At 41.9% G+C, this 22,041-nt stretch overlaps 1 protein-coding gene across 1 annotated transcript in view; it reads right to left on the bottom strand.

Moving 5' to 3' along the window:
- The window catches only part of msh3 (mutS homolog 3 (E. coli)), a 48,748-nt gene extending 27,752 nt beyond the window's left edge, over positions 1-20,996 (bottom strand). The window contains exons 1-16 of the mRNA XM_069683263.1: positions 20,868-20,996; positions 20,641-20,764; positions 20,089-20,372; positions 19,507-19,743; positions 19,219-19,335; positions 19,019-19,136; positions 18,795-18,934; positions 17,614-17,780; positions 11,892-12,001; positions 11,619-11,733; positions 11,125-11,209; positions 9,305-9,414; positions 6,499-6,631; positions 2,853-3,040; positions 1,319-1,487; positions 1,069-1,133 (exon numbers count right to left, since the gene is read on the bottom strand). Of these exons, the coding sequence (XP_069539364.1) occupies positions 1,069-1,133; positions 1,319-1,487; positions 2,853-3,040; positions 6,499-6,631; positions 9,305-9,414; positions 11,125-11,209; positions 11,619-11,733; positions 11,892-12,001; positions 17,614-17,780; positions 18,795-18,934; positions 19,019-19,136; positions 19,219-19,335; positions 19,507-19,743; positions 20,089-20,372; positions 20,641-20,764; positions 20,868-20,996 (2,291 nt within the window). The remainder of the gene's footprint in view (positions 1-1,068; positions 1,134-1,318; positions 1,488-2,852; positions 3,041-6,498; positions 6,632-9,304; positions 9,415-11,124; positions 11,210-11,618; positions 11,734-11,891; positions 12,002-17,613; positions 17,781-18,794; positions 18,935-19,018; positions 19,137-19,218; positions 19,336-19,506; positions 19,744-20,088; positions 20,373-20,640; positions 20,765-20,867) is intronic.
- Between the last annotated feature and the right edge of the window lie 1,045 nt (positions 20,997-22,041).

Here is a 22,041-nt window from a genome sequence, read left to right as displayed (position 1 = left end):
TTTGATGGATTAAGATTTGCTGAAGCCTGTGAAATTTGGCAGCTGGTCACTGAGTTTTTTTAAGCAGTTAATGTAAGAGTGAGAAGCCCTTTTTGTTTGTTCCTTTTATCTCATGTTTTTAGTTTAGGAGTTCAGGTAAGCAACTTGTCTTTTGTTTGTGTCTGTGTTTTCTGTTAGGTAAGGTTAGGGCTAATTGAGCTGCCTTTGTTTGTTGTGTTGGGCATTGCTCACTCTGAAGACAATTAAACTGCTGTTTGAATTTGACTTTACTGTGCTGCTGGTATTTCTTGGGAATGGGAAGAGTGGGGGTCGCTCATCATGTTGTGTCTAGGTTTCCCCTAGACCGGTGACGTAACATGACTTGGGGGCTCGTCCGTTCTTTCTTTTGTCCATCGCCGTCGTGTTGAGAAGGTTTGGTGATTTGTTTTTTGTCTTTGTATCTCTACTTGTCTGGCTGGCAGTTTTTTCTTTGGTGGGGGGTGGCGAAATGGAGCGAAAGCTCAAACTCGACTTCACCACTGATCCTATCAGAAAAAAACTAGACAGATGTAGGAAAACTGACCTTGTATTAATTGGAAATTTCTTTGATGTACATGTCCCATTAAATGCCAAGAAAAGTGAGATCAAAGAGCTTTTATGTGAAAAACTGATGTGTTTAGTGAGCAAACTCTTGGAGTTGAGGTTGGTGACCTAGCAGGTATTACTGCCCCACTCCATGACCTCCCCTCCCAAGCCAGCATGTCTACAGAGGGGCTGAAGTTAACTCTGCGCATAAAGGAGGCGAACCAGTCAGAAACATGTATTTCTCATGGCTGTTGGGGTACATATATTGATATATTATCAACAATTTCCATCCTTTATTAATTCTTATGTTTTCTAAAGACATAGCCAAAAATATCTTGCCTCCTTTTTTATGCTTTTATTCAGTTTAATCTTCGATAAAAAAAATAACTCAAACTTAATCCAGACAGCATGGTTGGTTTAGAGGTTATATTCAACTCCATGCGTTTGTGTTCCTCTTGGATATGTGTGTGTGTGTGTGTGTTTGTACGTGTATTCTGAGCTCACCTGCTGATTTTGACCCAGTCACGTGGAACAGTGGACGACAGCGAGTTCTTCACCTCGATCAGAAACTGAGGGCGGAGGAGGAGGAAGATAAATCAGACAGGAGCACACGGACAAAAGACACTTTAAAACTGACACACACACACACACACACACACACACACAGATCATCTTCATCAGACCACTGTGACTCAGTCTTCCACCCAAATCTGGACATCCATCTCTTCCCACATGTCTCTCACACAGGCTGCACCTCCTGTCCGGAGACGTTGGTGTAGTTGAGAGCCGGGGCCTTCAGAGTCAGACGGACTTCCTTGCGGTGGTCTTGAATCTCTCTCAGGACGGTCTGGATCTGCTCCCTCCTTTCCTGAAGCACCGGGAAGCCGGACAGATCCGAGAAGAGCTCTGTCTTGTTCCCCGACCTTTACAGAAACACAAACACACAAAGTACAATATGGCAGCAGTTTCTGAGACAGAAGCATGTAGGTCACTCGACAGTACCTGGTGAGTGATAAAAACAGAGGGGAAAATGACCCTGTGTTTTTCCAGTGTCCTTTTCAGTAGAGCTCTATGCTCTGACTGTTGAGTGTCTATTATGTTTTAGTGATAGTTTTACCAGCTACAATACTTTATATCTTACACTTAAGGCCTAGTTTTGTGCTACTGTGTTGTGCATTTTCATTTTTGATATTCACATAAACATAGGCATGACACTAACATCTGATGTCCACTTGTTAGAATTACTCCAGATTTGGCATCAAACACCAGTGTTCAGCAAAACTTAATCCATCCATCCATTATATATATATATATCGCTTATCCTGTTCAGGGTCGCAGGGGGGCTGAGGCCTACTCCAGTGTGATTGGACAAAAGACAGTGGTACACCCTGGACTGAACGCCAGTTCAGCCAGTCACACTCACACCTACAGGCAATTAAGAGACACCAATGAACCTAACCTGGGAGGAAGCTGGAATACCGGGAAGGAACCCATGCAGCCACAGGGAGAACATGCAAACTTCACACAGAGACTCTACGTCCGAACCGGGATTCGAATTAGGAACCTCGTAGCTGTGAGGCAACCACTGTACCACCTTCCAGCCCTGAAAAATTGGTGGACCTGTAGCTCTTAAACTTCTGATACTGATAACGCTTGTACAGATTACAATGTAACAAACAGGATAATTAGTTATTAAATATCTGTAAGCCCTCCTGCTGTCAATAAATTAATCAACCTTACTTTACAGTTCTGATAAATATTTAAGTCACTTATCAGCTTTGGGCTCTGAGACTATTTATTTCGTAAACCACTCATGAGGTTATTTAAAGAGACATCAATAAACTATACAATAAACATGCTGCTGGATACTCACTAGGCCCGCACGATATGAGAAAACTCTGCGGTGTGCGCTCACCTTGTTCAATATTGCGATAACATTATGATGTGCGTGATAAACAAATATGAAAGAGTGCATATCAGCTATAACTTTTAGTTTGTCTGCTGTTCTGCATGTTCTTGCACAATACCTGCTTTTGCAACATGTCCCTCCTGAATCCAAAATAAATCCACCACTCACCACTAAATTGACACGAATTAATCTGAGGGTAGCTGATAACTAGCTCGGGCTCCATCTGATGGCATCAGAATGGTGTGAAAGCATGGCCAATATACCCAGGGCTCCATCCAATTGGTTACACTTTTGCATGCTAATTAATTGATGTCCATTGCGAATGCTCATATTACGATAATGATGAAATTGCGATTCATTGCACAGCCCTGATACTCACTTTGCAGCGTTTTCATTGAGCACCTTGAGGAAGCTGTGTGCTGGAGCCAGCAGGTCAGGAGTATCCAACAGGAGGCCTCGTAGCAGCGCTGAGCTGATCTGGGACTGGATGGCTGGGATCAGGGCCTGCAGTTCCAGCCCCAGGCGAGAGAGACTGCCACTGATGAGGTAAAACTCCTGCGTGGACGACTGGAACACACACACACAAACACATGCATAACACTTAATAATGCATCAAAGGTTAAGCTTGTTCTGACATAAAGTAAGGGCTGCTGCAATTTAATCAGAATGTACTGTTCATGTATAAACCAGAAATAATACATATCGTTGTTATTCTGCAACAAAATGAGAATCATGTTCTCTCTATTCCTTTGTGTGTATGTGTGTGTGTGTGCGCATGTGTGTGTGTGTTGTCGTGTTACTGTGGGATGCTGTAAGCAAGCAGGATTAGATTCCTAAATCTAATCTGCACTGCTAACAACAGCCAAGCTTAAAGATAGACACACTATAACAGCCAGCGCTCTGAGACACGCTGCTCATTAGCAGCAGCCCTGCCTTCACACTGTGGCAGCAACAGCGTGAAACATCGCCCTCCTAAAATGTTTATTAACATAAAAGTAGAGTTGCGATAATGGCCAAATATTCTGATAATCTAATAATTGTTTCAGTTATTTTTCATGCAGAAATGTCAGACGTGCAGGTTCCAGCTTTTTAAATGTCAGGATTTGCTGCTTTTCTTTGTGTTTTGGACTTTCTGTCAGACCAGAGCCGGCTCAAGGCACAGGTGATACAGGTCGCTCTCTCTCTTACTTTCTCTACCACTCACTCAGTGGCACTTCCTGACACAAGTTACAAGAGAGGAGAGGAGAGATGCGTTCAGGTCTAGTTGGAAAAACTCAATCTTTTAATAGAGGGGGGGTAAGAGGTGTTCTTTTGTCGTACATATAATGTACGTTCTGTTGTTTAATTAGCTCGCCCTACATCGTCTAATCACACATACAGACGGACAGAAAGAACGATAGACAGCTGATAATAGAGGGGAAGAGAGACAGCAGCATGTGATGGAAAGAGAGAGAGAGGAAAGAGACAAAGAAAAAGTTTATTGTGAGTGTTTATGAGTGAAGAAAAACCCTTTTAATATCACAGTAAACTAATGGGAACTCGTAAATTTCACATTTTTGGCTGACCGCCAGGGTCAGCCCTACACATGGATCTGTATGTGACTGACTGACTGAATGAGTGAGTGAGTGACGGTTCTTTCAGAGCCAAATAAAGTTAAACAAAATTCAAAATAAAAGCATTGTGTACAAACAAGGGGAGTCAGAATTCCAGATCGGGCTTTTACTTTGAAAAAACAAAACAGAAGTGTTGCTACTTTACTCTCCATGCCTGTGACTTTTACTACAGGAGGAGATGTTAATATTGCTGTCAGAGATCAATAGGACTGATCACAATTCATTTTCAACGTGTATTTTGACAGAGAGCCACGCACGGCTTGCGGTAAAAATAGGCGAGCCTCCTATTCTCTACATTTTCAGCACGCGAGTCGCATGAAGACTCATTGTGCAGACTCTCGTCTGTTTTCATGCATATCAAATAAAAATGAACACATGTCCCGCAGCCGTCACGCCACGCTTCGGCCCCTAGTCTTGTTCTAAGTCTAGTCAATAAATGTTAAATGATCGCAGTTGAGGTACACGTTTTTAAATTTTCAATGATTACTTTGAATGTAAATAAAGAGTGCATAAAATTGCATCAAAATAGACCTTTAATTAAAAAACCTACTGGGATCTAAGGCCCCACTATGTCCTCATATCCCAACACATTGTAGCAAGCTTGATTGATCTTTTCTGCAATATCAACCCTAATAATCAGGTCTCTTCTGGATAACTGTGTTGCACACTGGAATGCAAAAAAATATGATACTGTAAGGCAGAAAAAAATACATTTTACCATTTCCAAATTCTAAACTCGCCTAGGGCGCCAAAATGGCCAGAGCCAGCCCTGTGTCAAACAATAGAAGCTCTAGGAAACGTGATGAGCACAACTGTTTGTCATTTATAAATCAAAGGATTCAATCGATTTCTAGTGAGAATAATCGGCAGATCAATCAATAATTAAAATAATTGCTCATGCAGCCTCACATCACAGCTTCTTTACTGCACTGCACATGTCACAAAGTGTATTTATTCAGACTTTCAGTCACTGAAATCTTCCTTCATGTATGCCATATACCAACAAAAGAAAAGTGTTATTTATCATCATATTTAAAAGCTGCCTCTGACTTTATAATGAGCGCTGGCCGCCATTAATCTATCAATTATCTCTTTTGTGTACATTCCTGCACTTTTATTTTTCATTATTTTTGTGGCTTTTTGCCTTTTTTTATAGGACAGCTGAAGATGGACAGGAAATGCTGGGAGCAGAGAGTGGGGGATGACATGCACCAAATGATCTGCAGACCGAGAGTCGAACCTGCGATCAGTGCGACGAGGACTATAGCCTCTGTGTATGGGGCGCCCGCTCTACCAACTGAACCAAACCAGCGCCCCACATTCCTGCACTTTTGTAATTGCATACATTCCACAGTGTAAAAAACACAATAATCTATAATTCAATACACAGCAGCGACTGTTTTATGTTCCTACGATCAATGCTTTAAAACAGAACCATTGATCCTCTGAGACGAAATCAAATGAATGATTAATCAATAGAAATACCTCGGAACAGAGGCGATATTTTACATTTTATTGACTTCATATTGCCATCAGTGATGTCACTGATAGCACGGAGACATTAAAGGTTAATGAGAGTCACTGACAATGCTTTATTGTCTCAATCACACGCTGCACTTTTAATGGTCCCCCGTGTCAGCAGCCTCGGAGACGATCCTTTATGAACCCAAACAGACAGAGACCATAAGCATGTCCTCCCTCCCATTATGTCAATGGAGCCATAGAGGCACAGGCCATTACACACGGACCCATTTAAACACAGACGGGTGAAATGACAATTAAGGTCCTTGTGTGTGAGTGTGTGTTCACTGACATTTGATTGTTTTCTTTTGACAATATATGAAGGAGTCAGGAAGTTAACCAGGAAACAAGACATCAAGGTGCCTCTCTCATATCTGCAACACACACACACACACATATATATATATATAAAAAACACACACACACACACACACACACACACACACACACACAGAGGATGAAGCCTTCTGACATTTCAAAAATGGGTCCGATGGGAAATGAGATTGTGTCAGACAATCAGGTAAGTGCCACTGAGGCGACGGCTCCCTGTTGTTAATCAAGCACAGGCCATAAAAGAGAGAGAGAGAGAGAAAGGGGGCGAGAGAAACAGAGAGAGAGAGAAATTATATTGGTTTTCATTTTTATCTGCAAAAGTAAGAAAAAGGAGGTCTGCTTGTTTTACCACCTGTGGCAGATATCTGTGGTTTTGACCTTTTTCGTGCTGTTTTGACTGCCATTGTGCTCACCGAGCTCAACCTAACATGGCAAGTAAAACAGATAATAAGTGAGAGGAATGGTTAACAACTCTGGGAAAAGAAGAACAAGTTTGTGGAAGAATATGTTATCCTTACGTGTGTGCGTGTATGTTCGTTTTTAGTACTTTTTAATCACCTTTTTGTGGTATATGCTGCAGATGCCTCTCTCCAGGTCGGGCAAATGGGACAGCAGAGATCTGACAGAGGTTAAAGATTGGGAGTGCGACTCCAGGATCTCCTGCACGGCATCCTGCCTCTCTGAGATGGACCTGTGGGTTCAGGGGAGAAAAGGAAAAACAGAAGGAGGGAAAAGAAGGAGAGGAATTCAACAAAGGAAGACAGAAGTCACACAAATCTAAACGTTCAATCGCAGCCATCAGTAGGAGAAATCTCTCACTCAGACAGCTAAATTGTCGTTGATTAGAAGGAACTGATTTTCCGAACATATAACTGACAAATTGACGGTCATTAGCTTCTGAAGAATTGCTGTGCTGAGGTTAGCCAGTAGCTTTAACAACTTAAAGTCAATCATATATATCGTGGTATCAATATAAAGTTGAATTTTTACTTAGTTTATGCTGCTTTTGTGCAGTTAAACGCTTCGTCTGACACCTATCCCCCTGCAAGCAGTTTCAGACATTAAAAGTATAGAAATAAAAGATCTTGTTGCTGATGGTCTGGTTTGCTTTTGTAGGTCATAGAGAGTAAACAGAATTAATTTCAGTCTGTTTCATAACCTGCGAAAAACTTCTCACAGGAGCTTTAATTTTAGAATTTCAGTGCTTTATTTTGAAAGTCTTTGCACATTTATCATAACTACCTTGACATATCCAAACGGATGCTGTTGTGTTACCTACATCATCACATTTTGAAGCTTCGTGCCCCAGAACAATACACACACAAAGAGTACAAAAACAAATCATTCTGTGAACATCACATCTGGAAAGAATGGCTTAAAAAAATCTGATAACATCATGTAGAGTTATGTAATTGAATGGACGTATTTGTGTGTGTGCATCTGCATCGAGTGTTTGTGTCGTGTGCTGCTGCGCGGTGTGTTGGAATTAATGTGCCCGTGTGTAATCTGGGTTTTATTGATGTCAAAATTCTGCAGGGGAGCTATCTGTATAATCTGAGAGCAGAGCCCAGTGCACAGCGATAATCCCTGCTCTGTGGGAGGGAGAGAGCTACACACACGCACGCACAGAGGGAGAAAATACTCACGCAATCAATATATGGATGATAATATTCAGCTTCGGGTAAGAGGACTGGAATAGTGGTGCAGTATTATAGCTGAGAGGTTGTTTGTAGAGAGCTGTGAGTCAGTTTCAGCAGTTTTATTTAAAGAGGTCGCTTCCAGAACAGTTTGTTTTTTCACCCTGCAGAGGAACAACTGCTCTGCTGGGTGCTGAAAACTAGCAACTAGCTAACAACTATGACACAAGTGAATTCTTTTCAAAATAAAAATTACAACCAAAGAAAAAGACATCGGTCGAAGATTATTTCATAATAAAAGTCACGTTACTTCTGAAGCTTCTTTATGCAAGGCACAAAGCTGACACTAACCGGAGTGAATAAAGTCATTAAATGCCATTTAATTAGGAGCATACTAAAATGATAATGCCTCCTGCTTGTTGTTTTGATCATTTCTCATCCTGACGTGGAATCTAATAATTCATATTAAATAATGTACTTGTGCAGCTCTGCTTTCCGCCCCCCTGAGATATTACAGTTAATGCAAAGCTTCATGGTCTTTCATGTGTTACACCTCTGAGGTAGTTCAATGAAGATCTTCACTGTCCTACAAGAGAGCTTCAAGGCAGCTTGAGAAATAATACAAACACATGGCCCTAATTAACATCTCTTGGATATTTGAAGCTCAAATGATGATGGATAAAGTTCAGTTGCCTTTACACCATCCGCATCACCCAAAAGGCATCTATTTTTACTGGGTGGTTTGAGCATCACCTCATTCATGTAATATAACAAGACTAGGTGAAAACGTAGTGTGTGGCTGACTGCATCAGGTCAATGTGCGCTTTTGGGGGCAACACTGGAAGCGTGGTGTGCGTGACGGCTGCGGGACATTTGAAATGCATGAAAACAGATGAGTCTTCACAAAGCTGGCGTGACACGCGCGTATCACGCGCGACTCACGCGCCGGAAATGTAGAGAATAGGAGGCTCGCCTATTTTTACCGCGAGCTGCGCACGGTTCTCGGTCAAAATACACGGTGAAAATGAATTGTGATGAGTCCTGTTGATCTCTGACAGCAGTAATAACATATCTTCCTGACAGGAAGTAAAAGTCACAGTAAAGGTCACAGGCATGGAGTGTAAAGTAGCAACACTTCCGGTAAGCTTTTTCTTTTTCAAAGTAAAAGCCTGATCTGGAATTCTGACTCCCCTCGTTTGTACACAATGCTTTTATTTTGAAGTGTTTCCCGGGCCGTTGTTGTAATTTTTTTTTTTTTACTTTATTTGGCTCTGAAATTATCGTCACTCACTCACTCACTCAGTCAGTCAGTCACATACCCACGTGTAGGGCTGACCCCGGCAATTCTAAATTCTTAATAACCAAGTCGGTATAATTAATGGGAAACTTGTATCTCTCTAAAAATGAAGATATCTGATTTGGAAGTTAACAATAATAACTGGAACACAGGAAAAAAACATAAAAATATTGATGCCACCAAAGTCTGGTGTTCAAAACCCAATTTTTTGTATTATTATTGGACGTTATCTTGTCAATGCAGAGTATTTTACTAAAATCTTACACAACCATCTTGCAATTCTTGGATGACGTGAAAGCTTACTAATCATAAGCACTGGAATCCTTCCCATCTCTACCAGTCATCCCATATGTGGCAGGAGCAGGGACAGAAGCAGAATCAGTAGAGATCAGCACTGACAGCCCTGCTCCATCAGAGGTCCTGTACTCACTGCGGGTCTGTGAGGGGCTGGCTCACCCACTTCCTCATCTGCCTCTTCCCAAACGGAGTTCGAGTGTGGTCCAACACCCACAACAGACTGCCCTTCACACTGCCATCTGTCTGTGAAAGAACATACAGCAAAAAAACTGCTTACATTTAAATGTTCTAAATTTTTGGGAAAAAAACATTATGCTTTAAAAACATAAGAGGAGAGGAGGTGATGGAGCCACAGGCAGCAGGGCGAGGAGGCTTGAACTGTGCTTGAACTCCATGTTTGACACGCATGTCACGGCAGCGGAGTCGTGCTGAACTTTTGAGCCGTCACCCACGCAAGTCTGAGTAGTCACTGAACATTTACTTGTTATCGCAGAAATGACAATTTAACTCACCAATGTAATTTTTTGTAACCATGACTTTAGACTGAGTTCTACAAGCTGTACAGAAATTATCTTGCTATTTTGACATGTATAAAAATGTTTGCACTGGAAGGTGTCTGTCTAGTCTGTAAGCTGCAGGACATTTCTTGCTGGCGGGCTGGCGACACAGTTAGGTGCTGAAAGCCTGTCAACATGTTTGTTCTCCTCAGGACTTTTTTTCCTCAGGCGAACATAGCAAACATCATGTTCAGCTTCTTAACCACCACACCTGTACACGAAATTACCACGGACATACAATCGTGTTCAGCAGTGTCCCTCGAGCTTGCTGTAGCCAGAGATGTAGACTCGGAAGTTAGTCAAGTCAGCTGCCACTTGCTCTGTAAGCAACAATAATTAATATATTTAAAACAACAGGTATGTAAAGTAATGTCAAAATAACGTGACATTGTGAAAAGGCTGTATTGTAGATATGAATCCACAGGCACTTATCAGCTGAATCTGCAGCTCACCTCTGAATTACGGTGCCTTAGCGACTTTCTTTCCTCATCTACGTCAAATTAACCGACCAATCCACTGACAGATCCACTGCCATGCTTTGAGCCGTGACGCAAGCTAAAAATAAAGATGTGTGACTTCACTGGTCAGCATTATGAAGCTTTAAAGACATAAAAATGACCGGCAGGTTGCTTATAAAGACTTGTAACTTATTTCTCATTGTACAGAATTGATGCCAAAATAGCCCCTGTGATAGGCGCTGCCATCTTGCGATGGTGACGTCATTTGGAGCCAGAGTCTGCGCAGTACAGACCGGCGGTGGAGCCGCTATAGCCACTATCGCTAACCAAAACACACATTTAACTGAAAAAACACAGCAAAGATCCCGCACGCCGGCATATTTAACAGCAGAACAGCTTCTTGTGTTGGTCTGAGATTAATGTTCACAGGTATGGAAACTTCAATGACTGTAGTGATTGTTTTAGTTACGTCTCCTCTCACCTCCTCTACTCTGCTAATCCAGAACAGATCGGCTGCAGGAGCCATATTTGTCAACAGAGCTGTCAATCATCCTTTTCACAGCATCAAATAACTAATTCAAACTAAACATGCCAGAAAAATGAACACTTGGAAGTAAATCAGCATGATAAGAACTAACTATAATGACAGAAACCATGTTTGGGAAACATTTATTTGATGTGTATTTTGATTTTATAGTTTGACTCATGTCCCATCTGTTAACATGGAGGAGGCGGGCTTTGTGAGCTATACTGCAGCCAGTCAGCAGGGGGCGATAGAGAGGGTTTGGTTTCACTTTTAGGGAGCTGTCATGACGTCCATCTTTTAATGCAGTCTATGGTATACACTAGACTAGTTAATCACAGGACATCCAGACACACCTCTTCCCTGCATTATGCCTGGCCAGTGGCCATAAAGATCAGCTGAAGTGTTCTTTTACCTGATTGTTGAGGATTTCCAGGTTCCTGAGGGTGGCGGCACTGAGGGTCAGACCCTCTGACGCACAGGAGAGATGTCGGAATGAGCTGCATGGAGCACAAAATGTCATTATAATTCAGATGCACCATCAAATCTTCAAAGTATCTATTGGAAAGAGGTTAAAAAAATGTGAGATGAACTGATAAATACACTATGATCTACCCGTACTCCTGTAAAGCATAAAAATCAAAGTTATCCCAGGACTAGGGTGGCAGTAGAATTTTTGGCTTTTTTTTTTTTGCTTGAAAAATTACTGAAACAACATATTTAATATCCAAATAATAAAAGTATACTACTAGAAATACTTTAAATGTCCATCTGTTGACTCATTTTTCATGTTTTAGCCCCACTCTGGATTCCAAACACCAGTCGGATTACTTGATATTACTCTTGCAGTCAGTGTGTGTGTGTGTGTGTGTGTGTGTGTGTGTGTGTGTATGTTTGTTTTCTTAGTACCTTTCACTCCTAAGAACTCTTTCCAAGTTGAATTCTTGGAGGTAGTGGATGAGCGGCCCGAGGCAGCAGATCACTGGGCTCTCCAAGGACGCTACGCTTGACAGAGAGCGAGAGCCTGGAGGACAAAGACACACAAATATGCCACATGTTTACAGAGAAAACACAGGTCCCCTTCTCAGAGTTATCCAGTGCTTTATACTTTAATGTTTGTCCTTGTCTCATTGATAGTGAGTTAAAGATTGAGAAGAGTCAAACAGGGGAACAAACACACACCTTTCTCCTGGCTGTGGCAGTAGAACTCTGTGACTGTGTTCATCGCCGACGGGAACTCAAACTGAGCGCTGTCCATCATCTCAACTCTCACTCTGTCATCAGCCTGAGCGCTGGAAGAGAACAACATGGCAGCATCGAAACAAGAAGTCAGAGGTGCTTGTGACTGTATAGACATAAGGACACACAACATCCGATACCTGAGTTTCATCCTGTCTGTGAGAAAAATGAGACACAGCTGAAATGCGCCTTTCAGCCGTCCTTTTGTCCAACTAGACTCTACGGATATAAATGCAAACCATAATCACACAGCTTCCCTGCATCTCCCTATTGCTCCATTCACTTTCTCTGCATTGCTGCTTTCAAGGACTCGCCTGCTTTGTCCGCTCTCTTGTTGCCAGGGCAACCAAGGTAAACACGTGGCTCTGGACGCAGTGCTAGAGAATTTTCTTTCTTCTGTTTCCTGATGCTTATACACACACGTAAAATAATCATCATCTTTCACCTCAGCCACTGGTCAGACTGGGACGTTGTATAAGAGTGATGAATAGACGGCATAATGCGGCAGCAGTGAACCTACAACCGACCAATCGATGCATCCACATTATGAGACTTACAAGACCAGCGACAATTGCTGGTATTGATCGAGGACAGAGCGGTGCAGGGTAGCGTATCTGCAGAACAATGACGACGATGGAGCAGTGTGAACCTGAGTTTAGTCAGTCTTCTTTCAGGGTCACATGGAGGCACGAAGATGGAAACAAAAGATGTTTGAGTTCTGCTCATAACTCTGGTAAAAATGAAAGGGTTAGACGGCCTGAATTATCACGATTCAATACGTGGCCCACCATAACAATAATATCACGATACAGTGATTCTGCGATATTGATATATTGCAAAAAAATCCTATAATAATAAATCAAGACATCTGATATACTTATTTTTCGGCTCACTACTTTATGTCAAGTTATCCTCATTCATGTCATAAGCGCCACAGCGTGGACTCATGAAGTAGTGACGCAGTGAGTCAAATTCGCAGGTAAATCTGTTTAAAGTGCTAAATATTTCTAATTAAAATATTGGTATTTGGCACCAGCCTATCAGATTAGATTAGATTCTTTATTGTCCTTTTCAGGAAATGTGCTGCCACAGTCTGTACAGTGCATCTCGGCCACATAGATTATATAAATAATACATACAAAAGGGACCAAACATAACGACATGACACATATACACAACAGCATTTTCCCTCCAATAACAATCCAGACGGGTTTGTGCCGTTTGATCATCACAGTGTCATACAACTAACACAGTGAACACAGAGAGAACCGAGAGCTGTCGTCGCAGCAGAGCATGCATCTGTAATTTTATTGCACGGGTCAGGACGACGATATATATTTTGCCCCACCCCTAGTCAAGCGTACAAATAGAATAAATTAAATTAGTTTCAAACCCAAAATAATAAAGGTGAATGTAATTCATGGAAGGTGCCTCTGAAGAGAGACAGGAAATGTGGGGAGTAGAGAGTGGGGGACGACATGCACCAAATGACCATCAGGCCGAGAGTCGAGCCTGCTCCACCAACTGAGCTAAACCAGCACCCAAGCATTTAACATTTTCAACAGAGTCGACAACAAGGTGCTTATGAGCCACAGTGTTTTGAACATCAGCATACTAACATAGCAAACAACAACAATGCTAACATGCTAAATTTTAGCAGGTTTTTTATTTACTTTTTTATCCTCTTAGTTTAGTATGATAGCGTGCTAGCATTTGCCCTCTTGCTATAAACACAGCGACAAGCGAACGTCAAGAGTTTTGCAGGTGTTTGGTCACAAATTAAAGTAATGGAAAATGTAAAGGTTTGACCTGATGATGGTTCAAGTTGAAAAGTGAGGATGATCAAAAAAAACATTACAATTCATGCTCTGGGGGCCACAAATGTCTGCACAGAATTTCATGGCAATAGTGGCTGATATATTTTACACAGAACCAGCAACCTCATAGTGACGCTCGATGGAAAGCAATAGAAACCACAGAAGTCTTTCAGATTTATCCTCTGGGGATAACAACATGCCTGTAAAAGTCTTAATGCAAATCCATCTCATAGAACTAGTGAAAAAAACTGACCGGTGGTGGAGCTAGATGAAATGCCAGGGTGTCCCTTAAGTCCGATTCCTCCTCAGAAGATCATGAATGGGTGCACAACATTTCATGGCAATCTACTGTACGTGATCGTTGTTGGGATATTTCAAATGCTGACATTGCTATCCATGCACCAGGAATTCAGTAGCAGTGAGTCTTTCCAAAAACAGGTCAGAATCCCCATCATTGGACAATCATCCTCTCTACTGTTTTAGAGTTATCAATGTTTATGCTGTGTCTGGACAGAGATGTTGCTGTTAATACTTTCATACACCATTTTTCAACACTGTGAACACTAGAAATAAATCACAATTAACTGCAGTATTGGAGGAGGAAGCATAAAACAGAGAGACACGTCATAAAGAGCCAAACTATCTCCGCAGCTTTAGCTTTACTGCAGATGTGAAGGGTTGGTAGCTTCACCTTAAGTGATGCATAACCTCTTTGGCAATGATTATTCTGAAAGGCTCAGAGCACCGTGATGATGATACTCAATCAAAAGCAGTAATAGCTAAAGGTTACGTCAGAGATGTTGCGACCTGCAGATCAGAGGTTAATGTGCACAACAGATTAAGGTGCTCGATGAGTATCTATTGCTGCAGGGTGAAAACAAAGCTCTAAGGGAGGCCACTGAAATCTACACGAGCTCACTCTCACATAAGCAAACAGTCTTCTGCTGCGTGTGTGTGCTTGTGTGGATCAATCCTGAGGCATGACTCCTGTCTTATGTACCCAAGATGTCATATTGACTTTAAAGAGCGTCATTCTTCGCTTTCTAATCTTTGGAAACGCGAGAAAGTGAGAACATTTGTGTTGACAGCATCAGCCGGTGAGTTTTTTTAAGTCACTCTGATCCCCTTCACTGCTCTGATCCTGACTCGTGACTCCAGGCTGTGGACGAGTTAAGCAACCAATACTGCACCTAGCTACTCCCAACCTCCCAGGGACTCATTACCTGCTGCTCCATGGACACACATAAATCTTGTTGCCAGGGGGCCCATCTCCTCAGCCCACCCAGGAGACTGTGAGGCTGTCAGCAGATAAATGTTCACATGGTATTCTTTAATGGGTTGGAGTGACATTACTGTGATGTTAACAAGTTTCAAAGCTGTTTAAAAATTAATTTAGTGATTGAGGATAAAAACAATCACATAGTAAAACATCAGATAGGCCTGATCTGGAATGGGCCTGGCAGAGAGGAGTCTTGTGTGTGCATATAAACGTGATAAATGTTCTGTCGGAGCCGAACAGAAGCTGAATCTGTATTTGTATTATACAGGCTGCAAATTGAAGAGTCTTGTCTCCGAAGAGCACAACGCTAGAGAGCAGTGCTGTTCAAACACAATAATTGGACTGGCCTTTACAGGCCCATCTCAGCTATAATCACTCAACACGGGCGGCTGAAGAAAAGGAGAAGAGGGAGAGAGAAACGAATGAATACGGATTAACCCCATTTTCCAGTTTGTAATTTAAACAGAGAAGGAATAAAAAAAAGATGAAAATGAGAAATCTGGACCATCAAGGACTCAATGACAAAGAGGAAGAAAGTAGCAGACATCCCTCGGTTTATCCGACCCCTTCTGATCAAATCCCTCCGCTCCCCTCCCACTCCCCTCGTTTCATTTTCACACATAATGCAATCACACGCAGACCCAGAGGAACACCTCCCCACCGCGAGGAACATGCTGGGTGCAAACTGTCGGCAAAGACGAGCACAATGGCAGCGCAGTGGAGGCAACAGGTTTCAGTCCGACGTCACAGCCGCTGGCCGGGGCTCGCTGTTTGTCAGCAGACGAACAAAGAGCTGTATGGCTCTTTTTGATCCTGCAGTTCATACAGCAGCCTGCACACATATAATGAGAGTCTGGTGAAGCTTGTTAGTCCAACATTAAAGTTGACGACTCCCTGTTGCACCTCGTGTGCTCATGTTGAGCTAATGATGATTTTACTGCAGCTTAATGCCTATGATAATTTTAATGGTGGTGTAAGCTTGACTGTTAATACTCAGCTATGTGTTACAGGACAGGTTTACATTGTTTCACTTTAAAACAACATTCAAAGAGATTACTTCCTGTACTGGCCTTTGATCCTTTGTTAATGTGCTGTCAGTGTGACGGAGGATAAAACTCCATTCTCTGTTTAAACACATTTTATCTGACGCTAATGTAAGTCTTCAGCTGCCGGAGTTTGACAAATCAAGTGGGTATCAAGTGGGTATGTCTGGACAGTGTTTCCCTATTGAGCTGCAGTGGAAGAGCAGTAACATAAAGGAGTATTACCTATCTATCGGCATCAAAATAACTTCTGACAATTGTTTTAAGAGGACAGACAGACATGTTAGACCTTTACTTGCAGACGTGTTGCACAAATTCCTGGGCCCCATACACACCATGCTCTCTTGTCCCCTCCCCTGATCTACAGCAATTCATTATTTTATCTAGTGGGCTCTTTTCATATTAAGGCCCAGTGTACACAGTCCCCTGTATCCCCCCAGTCAGACGCCCCCTAAGTCACATCCACAACACCTGTTGTGGAACTATCATACAGTACATGTTGTTCATTGTAAAACTATGTAAAAGAGTCTCTAGTGGAAGTGTGTGAGGAAACACCTCAGTATCATGGACAACACCGCTCACCCCCTGCACGCAACACTGGAGTCCTACCGAGCAGCGCCACAGAGCGCCACAGGAAGTCTTTTCTACCTGTGGCTATAAGACTGTACAACTCCTCCCTGTTCAGCAGGAGTCAGCAGACTTTTTATCAGCATGTGCACCTTCTGATGTCATGTGCAATAACACTTTCAATATCAGGTTATATTAAGTTCACTTTGTGCAATATTAATTTTCTATATCTGGCTATATTATGTTCATTATGCGCAATAATACTTTTCTGGTTAACCCATACACTTTACATTTTCACTTATATTTGAGTTGGTTTTTTTCGCATTTCTCTAATTTTGTACTGTATTTTAGGAGCTATCTGGCACTATAATTTCCTTCAGGATTAATAAAGTTCTACTTTGTCTTATCTTATCTTATCTTATCTTATCTTAAAAACTACATTTTATATCCTTTTCACATACATAGTCTGCTCAAGTGTTTGGAAAAATAGCAATGGTTCACAAACACATTTATCAACACAAGAGCAAGAGCCACCAGACAACGTCTTCTTTTTAACCATTTGCAACTTATTAGGTAAAATAAACTAATAAATATTCTTAAAGATGCTAAATTAAGTATAATAACAAAAGGAAGAAAGTCGTTATATGAACTTTAAAAAAAATAAGCCCTGTTGGACCCTGTTTAGCCCTGTGTTGGAACACAGAGAGCTCAGGGCTTTTATCAAATAAACTCAATGAGCCGCTTTGATTTCCTCGTCCAGACTGAGCCCACGGAGCTCCAGACAAACAACTGTCCACCAGCCACAGAAAATTGAGCACAATCCCTCAGAATGAAAAACTCACACAATCACATTTCTGTCAACAAACAACACACCGGCGCAGTTCAATACTTCAAAATGAATATACTGTCATGCAGTAAATTGAGCAGGTCTGCCCCCTAGTGTCCAGACAGCAGATTACCTTGCATTGGCGATGCTCTGCAGGAGTCTGTGGGTTTCTTCCGAGAGGTCAGAGGGCACCAGGATCTCCACAGGGTTGATCTTTAGGACACGAGTCTCCAGCTCAGAGCGAGACTGACCATCAGGGAAACAGTCCAGTAGCACGTCTCCTGTGCTGGGCTGAACGGCCTACAAGCACAAACAAATGCACACATGGAAGACGTCTAAATCAGATTGTGTAAAAGAAGTACAACTTGTGCTCAAAGTTCAGCTGGCTTTGCTGCACCATAAAAAGATGTAGTATGTCAGTATGAAGAAAATAACATGTTATATAGTATATATAATAATTTTGTTGTCTAAGTAAAATCAGAAACTGTGATAATTCAGAGTAATTTCTTTAACAGTCCAGTCTGTAACCAAGATTAGCGTGTATTTAATTTCTCTATTAATGCATCACTATACTGTATTCTCTGTATCAGGGCTGGGTAATTAGGATGCTATCATATACTATGAGACAAATGTAATATTGTGATATTTTTATACATGCATTTACTACATTTTCTTAGATCTGGTATTTGCCAATTCATTAAATTAAATTCCTGACAAATCGAGTAAAGGGGGAGAGCTTCATCTCATTAGTTTGAAAGACGACAGATGTCTCACAGTATGCACTGTAAAGTGTATATATTGTGACCAACAGTATATTTGGTTTAGATATTGGTACTAATGTGCATATGTCTTCTTTGAGGTGCCAGAGGAGATGACTGACTTGTCCTCCCAGATCTGCAGCACCCGGGCCCATCGCTCCACAGGATATAGAAGCTCAGCTTCCTGTACATCTCTCTCTCTACCTGACCAGTGTCTGCACCCGTTTAGTTTGACTTAGTTTTTTGTGTTAGTGCACTCCTCAACGCCCTTCACTGCATTATACTCACACACCCACATGCACACCACTGATGATACTGACTTCACACATCTCACAATCAGTGTAATTGTTCAGTTTATCTACTTTAAGATTGTGAAAAATGACTTATTTCTTTTGGCAGCCCGTGTCCCGCCTTTGTCCTGGCCTCTGGGCAGCGTTATGACAATATTTTCAGCGGTGGGATTATGTCCCCTCATCAACTACAGAGTAAGACCGAACAACCTAATCAGCAGTTTCATTTAATGCATCTATAGCTTTTAGGTTCTCATCAGACTCACCACCAGCCCCACAGTGAGCTGCTTCTTCAGTTTGTCCCAGGTCTCACTGATACACAGCAGGAAGCTGTCAGGAGGGTCCGACACCACGTCGCCACAGGCCCCCTCCTCCACATTCCCCAGCCTGCACACCGGGTTTACATCTCAGAAACTGTCAAGGACAACATATCAGACGTGCGGAGAGATAGATAAAGACTCAGACAGACATTCACATTCTATAAGGATACCCTCTCCCACCAGAGTGGACTTGGTGTACAGAGCGCTGAGCTGACGACTGAACAGAGCGTTCTTATTGGCCCCTGAGGCCTTAATGGCCGACGTCTCTGTCTGTTTCACCACACCAACCTAGAAATTAAAGACAACAATGAAGACATAAGAAACAACACGAGCTCACAAGAACTAATAACATAGAAGTGTTTAATCATACCTTGTGTCCGTGTGACACCAGCCGTCTGACGTGGACAAACAGACGGTGTGTGGGGATGCTGCACGTCATGAAGTTATGATCCAGATGACAGTAGATGTTCAGCTCCTTTGCTGCAATCTGTTCAAACAAAGATGACATCTGTGCTGCCTCACAGGGAATTTAAGGCCAATTTTCTCAACCTCATCCATCCACCTCGAAACTTCTCTAAATTAGATTTTGGTTCTAAAAGTAGTGCATATGAAATTGCACTTTAGACAATGGCATGGGAAAGCAAGTTTCAGTTCTCACCTCAGCATCCTCTCCAAAGAACCTGTACTTGTACCCACACTCCACAGCCAACAACGCATCTTTATGCTGCTCTTTCAGCTGGATGACCTGCTGCTCCAGAGGAGTGTACACACTCTTTGAGCGTCTGGAGGGGGCATCAGAGTTCGATGGAGGACTTGGATCTACACTCCTTCCTCCTCCTCTTCCACCTTCTCCTCCACCTTTTCCTGGCTTGGCAAACTGAGACAAGTGGAACGCCTGCAGAAGTAAAAAAACAAAACAATCAGAGACTATTTTTGTTTTAGGAACAATAGTTTAACTATAAAAGCTTTCTGTTCCCTATTTCTCATACATGCGTAAAAACACCTGGTTTATTTCTACATAGAGATATCTCATTTCAACTAAACTGTTGTTCGAATCTTTCACCATAAAATTGACTTTATGCTTGCCCTCCTCTTACAATGTCAGAGTCAGAATCGTCTCCTATGGTGCTGCTTTCTCATGGGTCTTTTACCAGGGTAGATGTTTGCCATCATTAGGGCTTAAACCTTAATCCTTAGACCGACCATCTGACTGACATCTGTTAACATTTATATTAAATACCTGTTTCGTAGCAGCTGGCCCCGAACTCTCCTCATCTTCGACCTCCTCCTCTTCAGCCTCATGCTCCTCCTCTGTGTGCTGAGGTCTCTTTTTATTGCTCTGTAGATCTGTATCCTCCCGAGGAGGCAAAACAATGCTACCTTGGTGACAGATTTTACTGCTAGCACCATCCGTCCTTTTTTCCTCCCTTTGAGTGTCACCCTGCCCGACACTGAAACCTTTCAGCTTCTCCAAGGTGGAGGAGCAGAGGCCGCTTGTTCCTCGGGTCGATGTCAGAGTTGTCTCTGAAGAGAAAATGAAGTTTGGTATGATCATATGGTACATTCATCTTACTCTTTATTGTACAATATCTTCAATGCACTCAGGAAGATTTAAATGCTAGCGTGTGAGATTATCATTGTGTCATGTCAGTCAAAAGTTGAAAATGCTATTCAACACTATTCAACAACATGCAGGAGGATTTAACATAACTTCACACGCTGTTTAGAGAAATGAGATGCCTTTGAACGAGAGTAGGGAGGTGGGAGTTCTGTTTAGGGTGCACACACTCACCTTTAGTGCTCTGACAGGAAGCAAGCTCACAGTCCAAATCCACCTCCACTTGCTGGTGTTGTACAGAAAGCTTGGCTCGTTTTGTTGGCAAACCCAAATCTTCTTCATCCGGGGGAAGTTTCTGCTGCAGGACAAAAGCAGCTGAGACTCAAGAATTCGCATTAAGTTAAGCATGTCTGATCTGAACGTGTTTGTGTGGAAGTCGCATTCATTGGTGCACACCTCACCTTGCCTCTTGAAAGCTGGTGTTTAGCAGGATTTGGGTTAATCTCGCAGGCGCTGCTGCTGTTTAGTCCTGCGAAGTACCTGCTAATGGAGGTCTGAGAGGTGCAGGACTTCTTCTGAGACTTTGGCATGTTTTAATTTGCCCTTATATTTAACACATGATGATAAAATGTAAGGAAATCTATGCACAGACAAAGCTAGGGGCAGTGACAGGCTTTAGCTGCCCGGCTTTTCAAAACATAGCGGCGCATGTGCTGAGATCACACTCAGGCGCGTAAATGACGCAGCTAGCGTCAAGCCAATCAGAAAATAAGAGTGTTTCCGGTTACATTTTTCAAAATTAAATATTTGATCCTAACAAAGAGGTCAACATTGTAGCTTTCTGTGTGCACCAGTTCGGATTTCAGGTGTTTTCAACGTGAGGTACATTTGAAAATCGTTTTCTTTTTTTATCTAGACAAACTACTGCAGTGGAAAACTATTCCTTTAAAATAAACGTGACTTCATGAAATCCATACACTCTCATACTTAAACTACCACATATTATGAAAGCTATATATATGATAGACAGCCACGTTAAGCACAGGGTTTAACACTTTCTTTTAATTGTGTCATATTATGCAGTGCTTTTATTGTGAAACTTACTTAATTACTTCTGGTTTCATAATGTGGGCAAGTGAGCGGAACCGGGGAGAGTTAAAAATACCAAGGGTATCTGTATCATGGATCTATAATAAGATATATAATATATATATATAAGTTATATAATACATCCATGATCTGTATGCGGCTTCCCTAAAACGTAACGCAGACTTAAATCAGCTCAGCTGCAGCTGCTGAATGCAAGGAGGACAACTGGCAAACAATCACTGACTTTGTAAAAGTGTAAATTAAGTCTATAATATCAATGCTCCATCATCAAAGGACAATATATTGTCTTTAATGATACTCGTGTATTACATGAAATTGATACGTTGCACAGATGTATTTTTGTAGCGTTTATAAGATTTTGACTTATGTAGGTAATAATGTGCTATCTTATACCTTATAGGTAGGCTACAACAAATGCAAGGCTTCAGTGCTTTTATCAGCCTCTGTTGTAGCCTAGATGTAGGCCTATATCAGTAAAGCACAATGAATATCTTTGGTATTTTCATATCAAAGCGGAAGTGTTTT

Source organism: Semicossyphus pulcher, unplaced genomic scaffold (genome assembly GCF_022749685.1).
Source record: "Semicossyphus pulcher isolate SPU_LCO1_2020_fin unplaced genomic scaffold, fSemPul1.0.p SCAF_6, whole genome shotgun sequence".
NCBI classification, from domain to species: domain Eukaryota; kingdom Metazoa; phylum Chordata; class Actinopteri; order Labriformes; family Labridae; genus Semicossyphus; species Semicossyphus pulcher.
The sequence above is the reverse complement of the archived record's forward strand: the minus strand, read 5'-3'. Positions and strand labels throughout refer to the sequence as shown.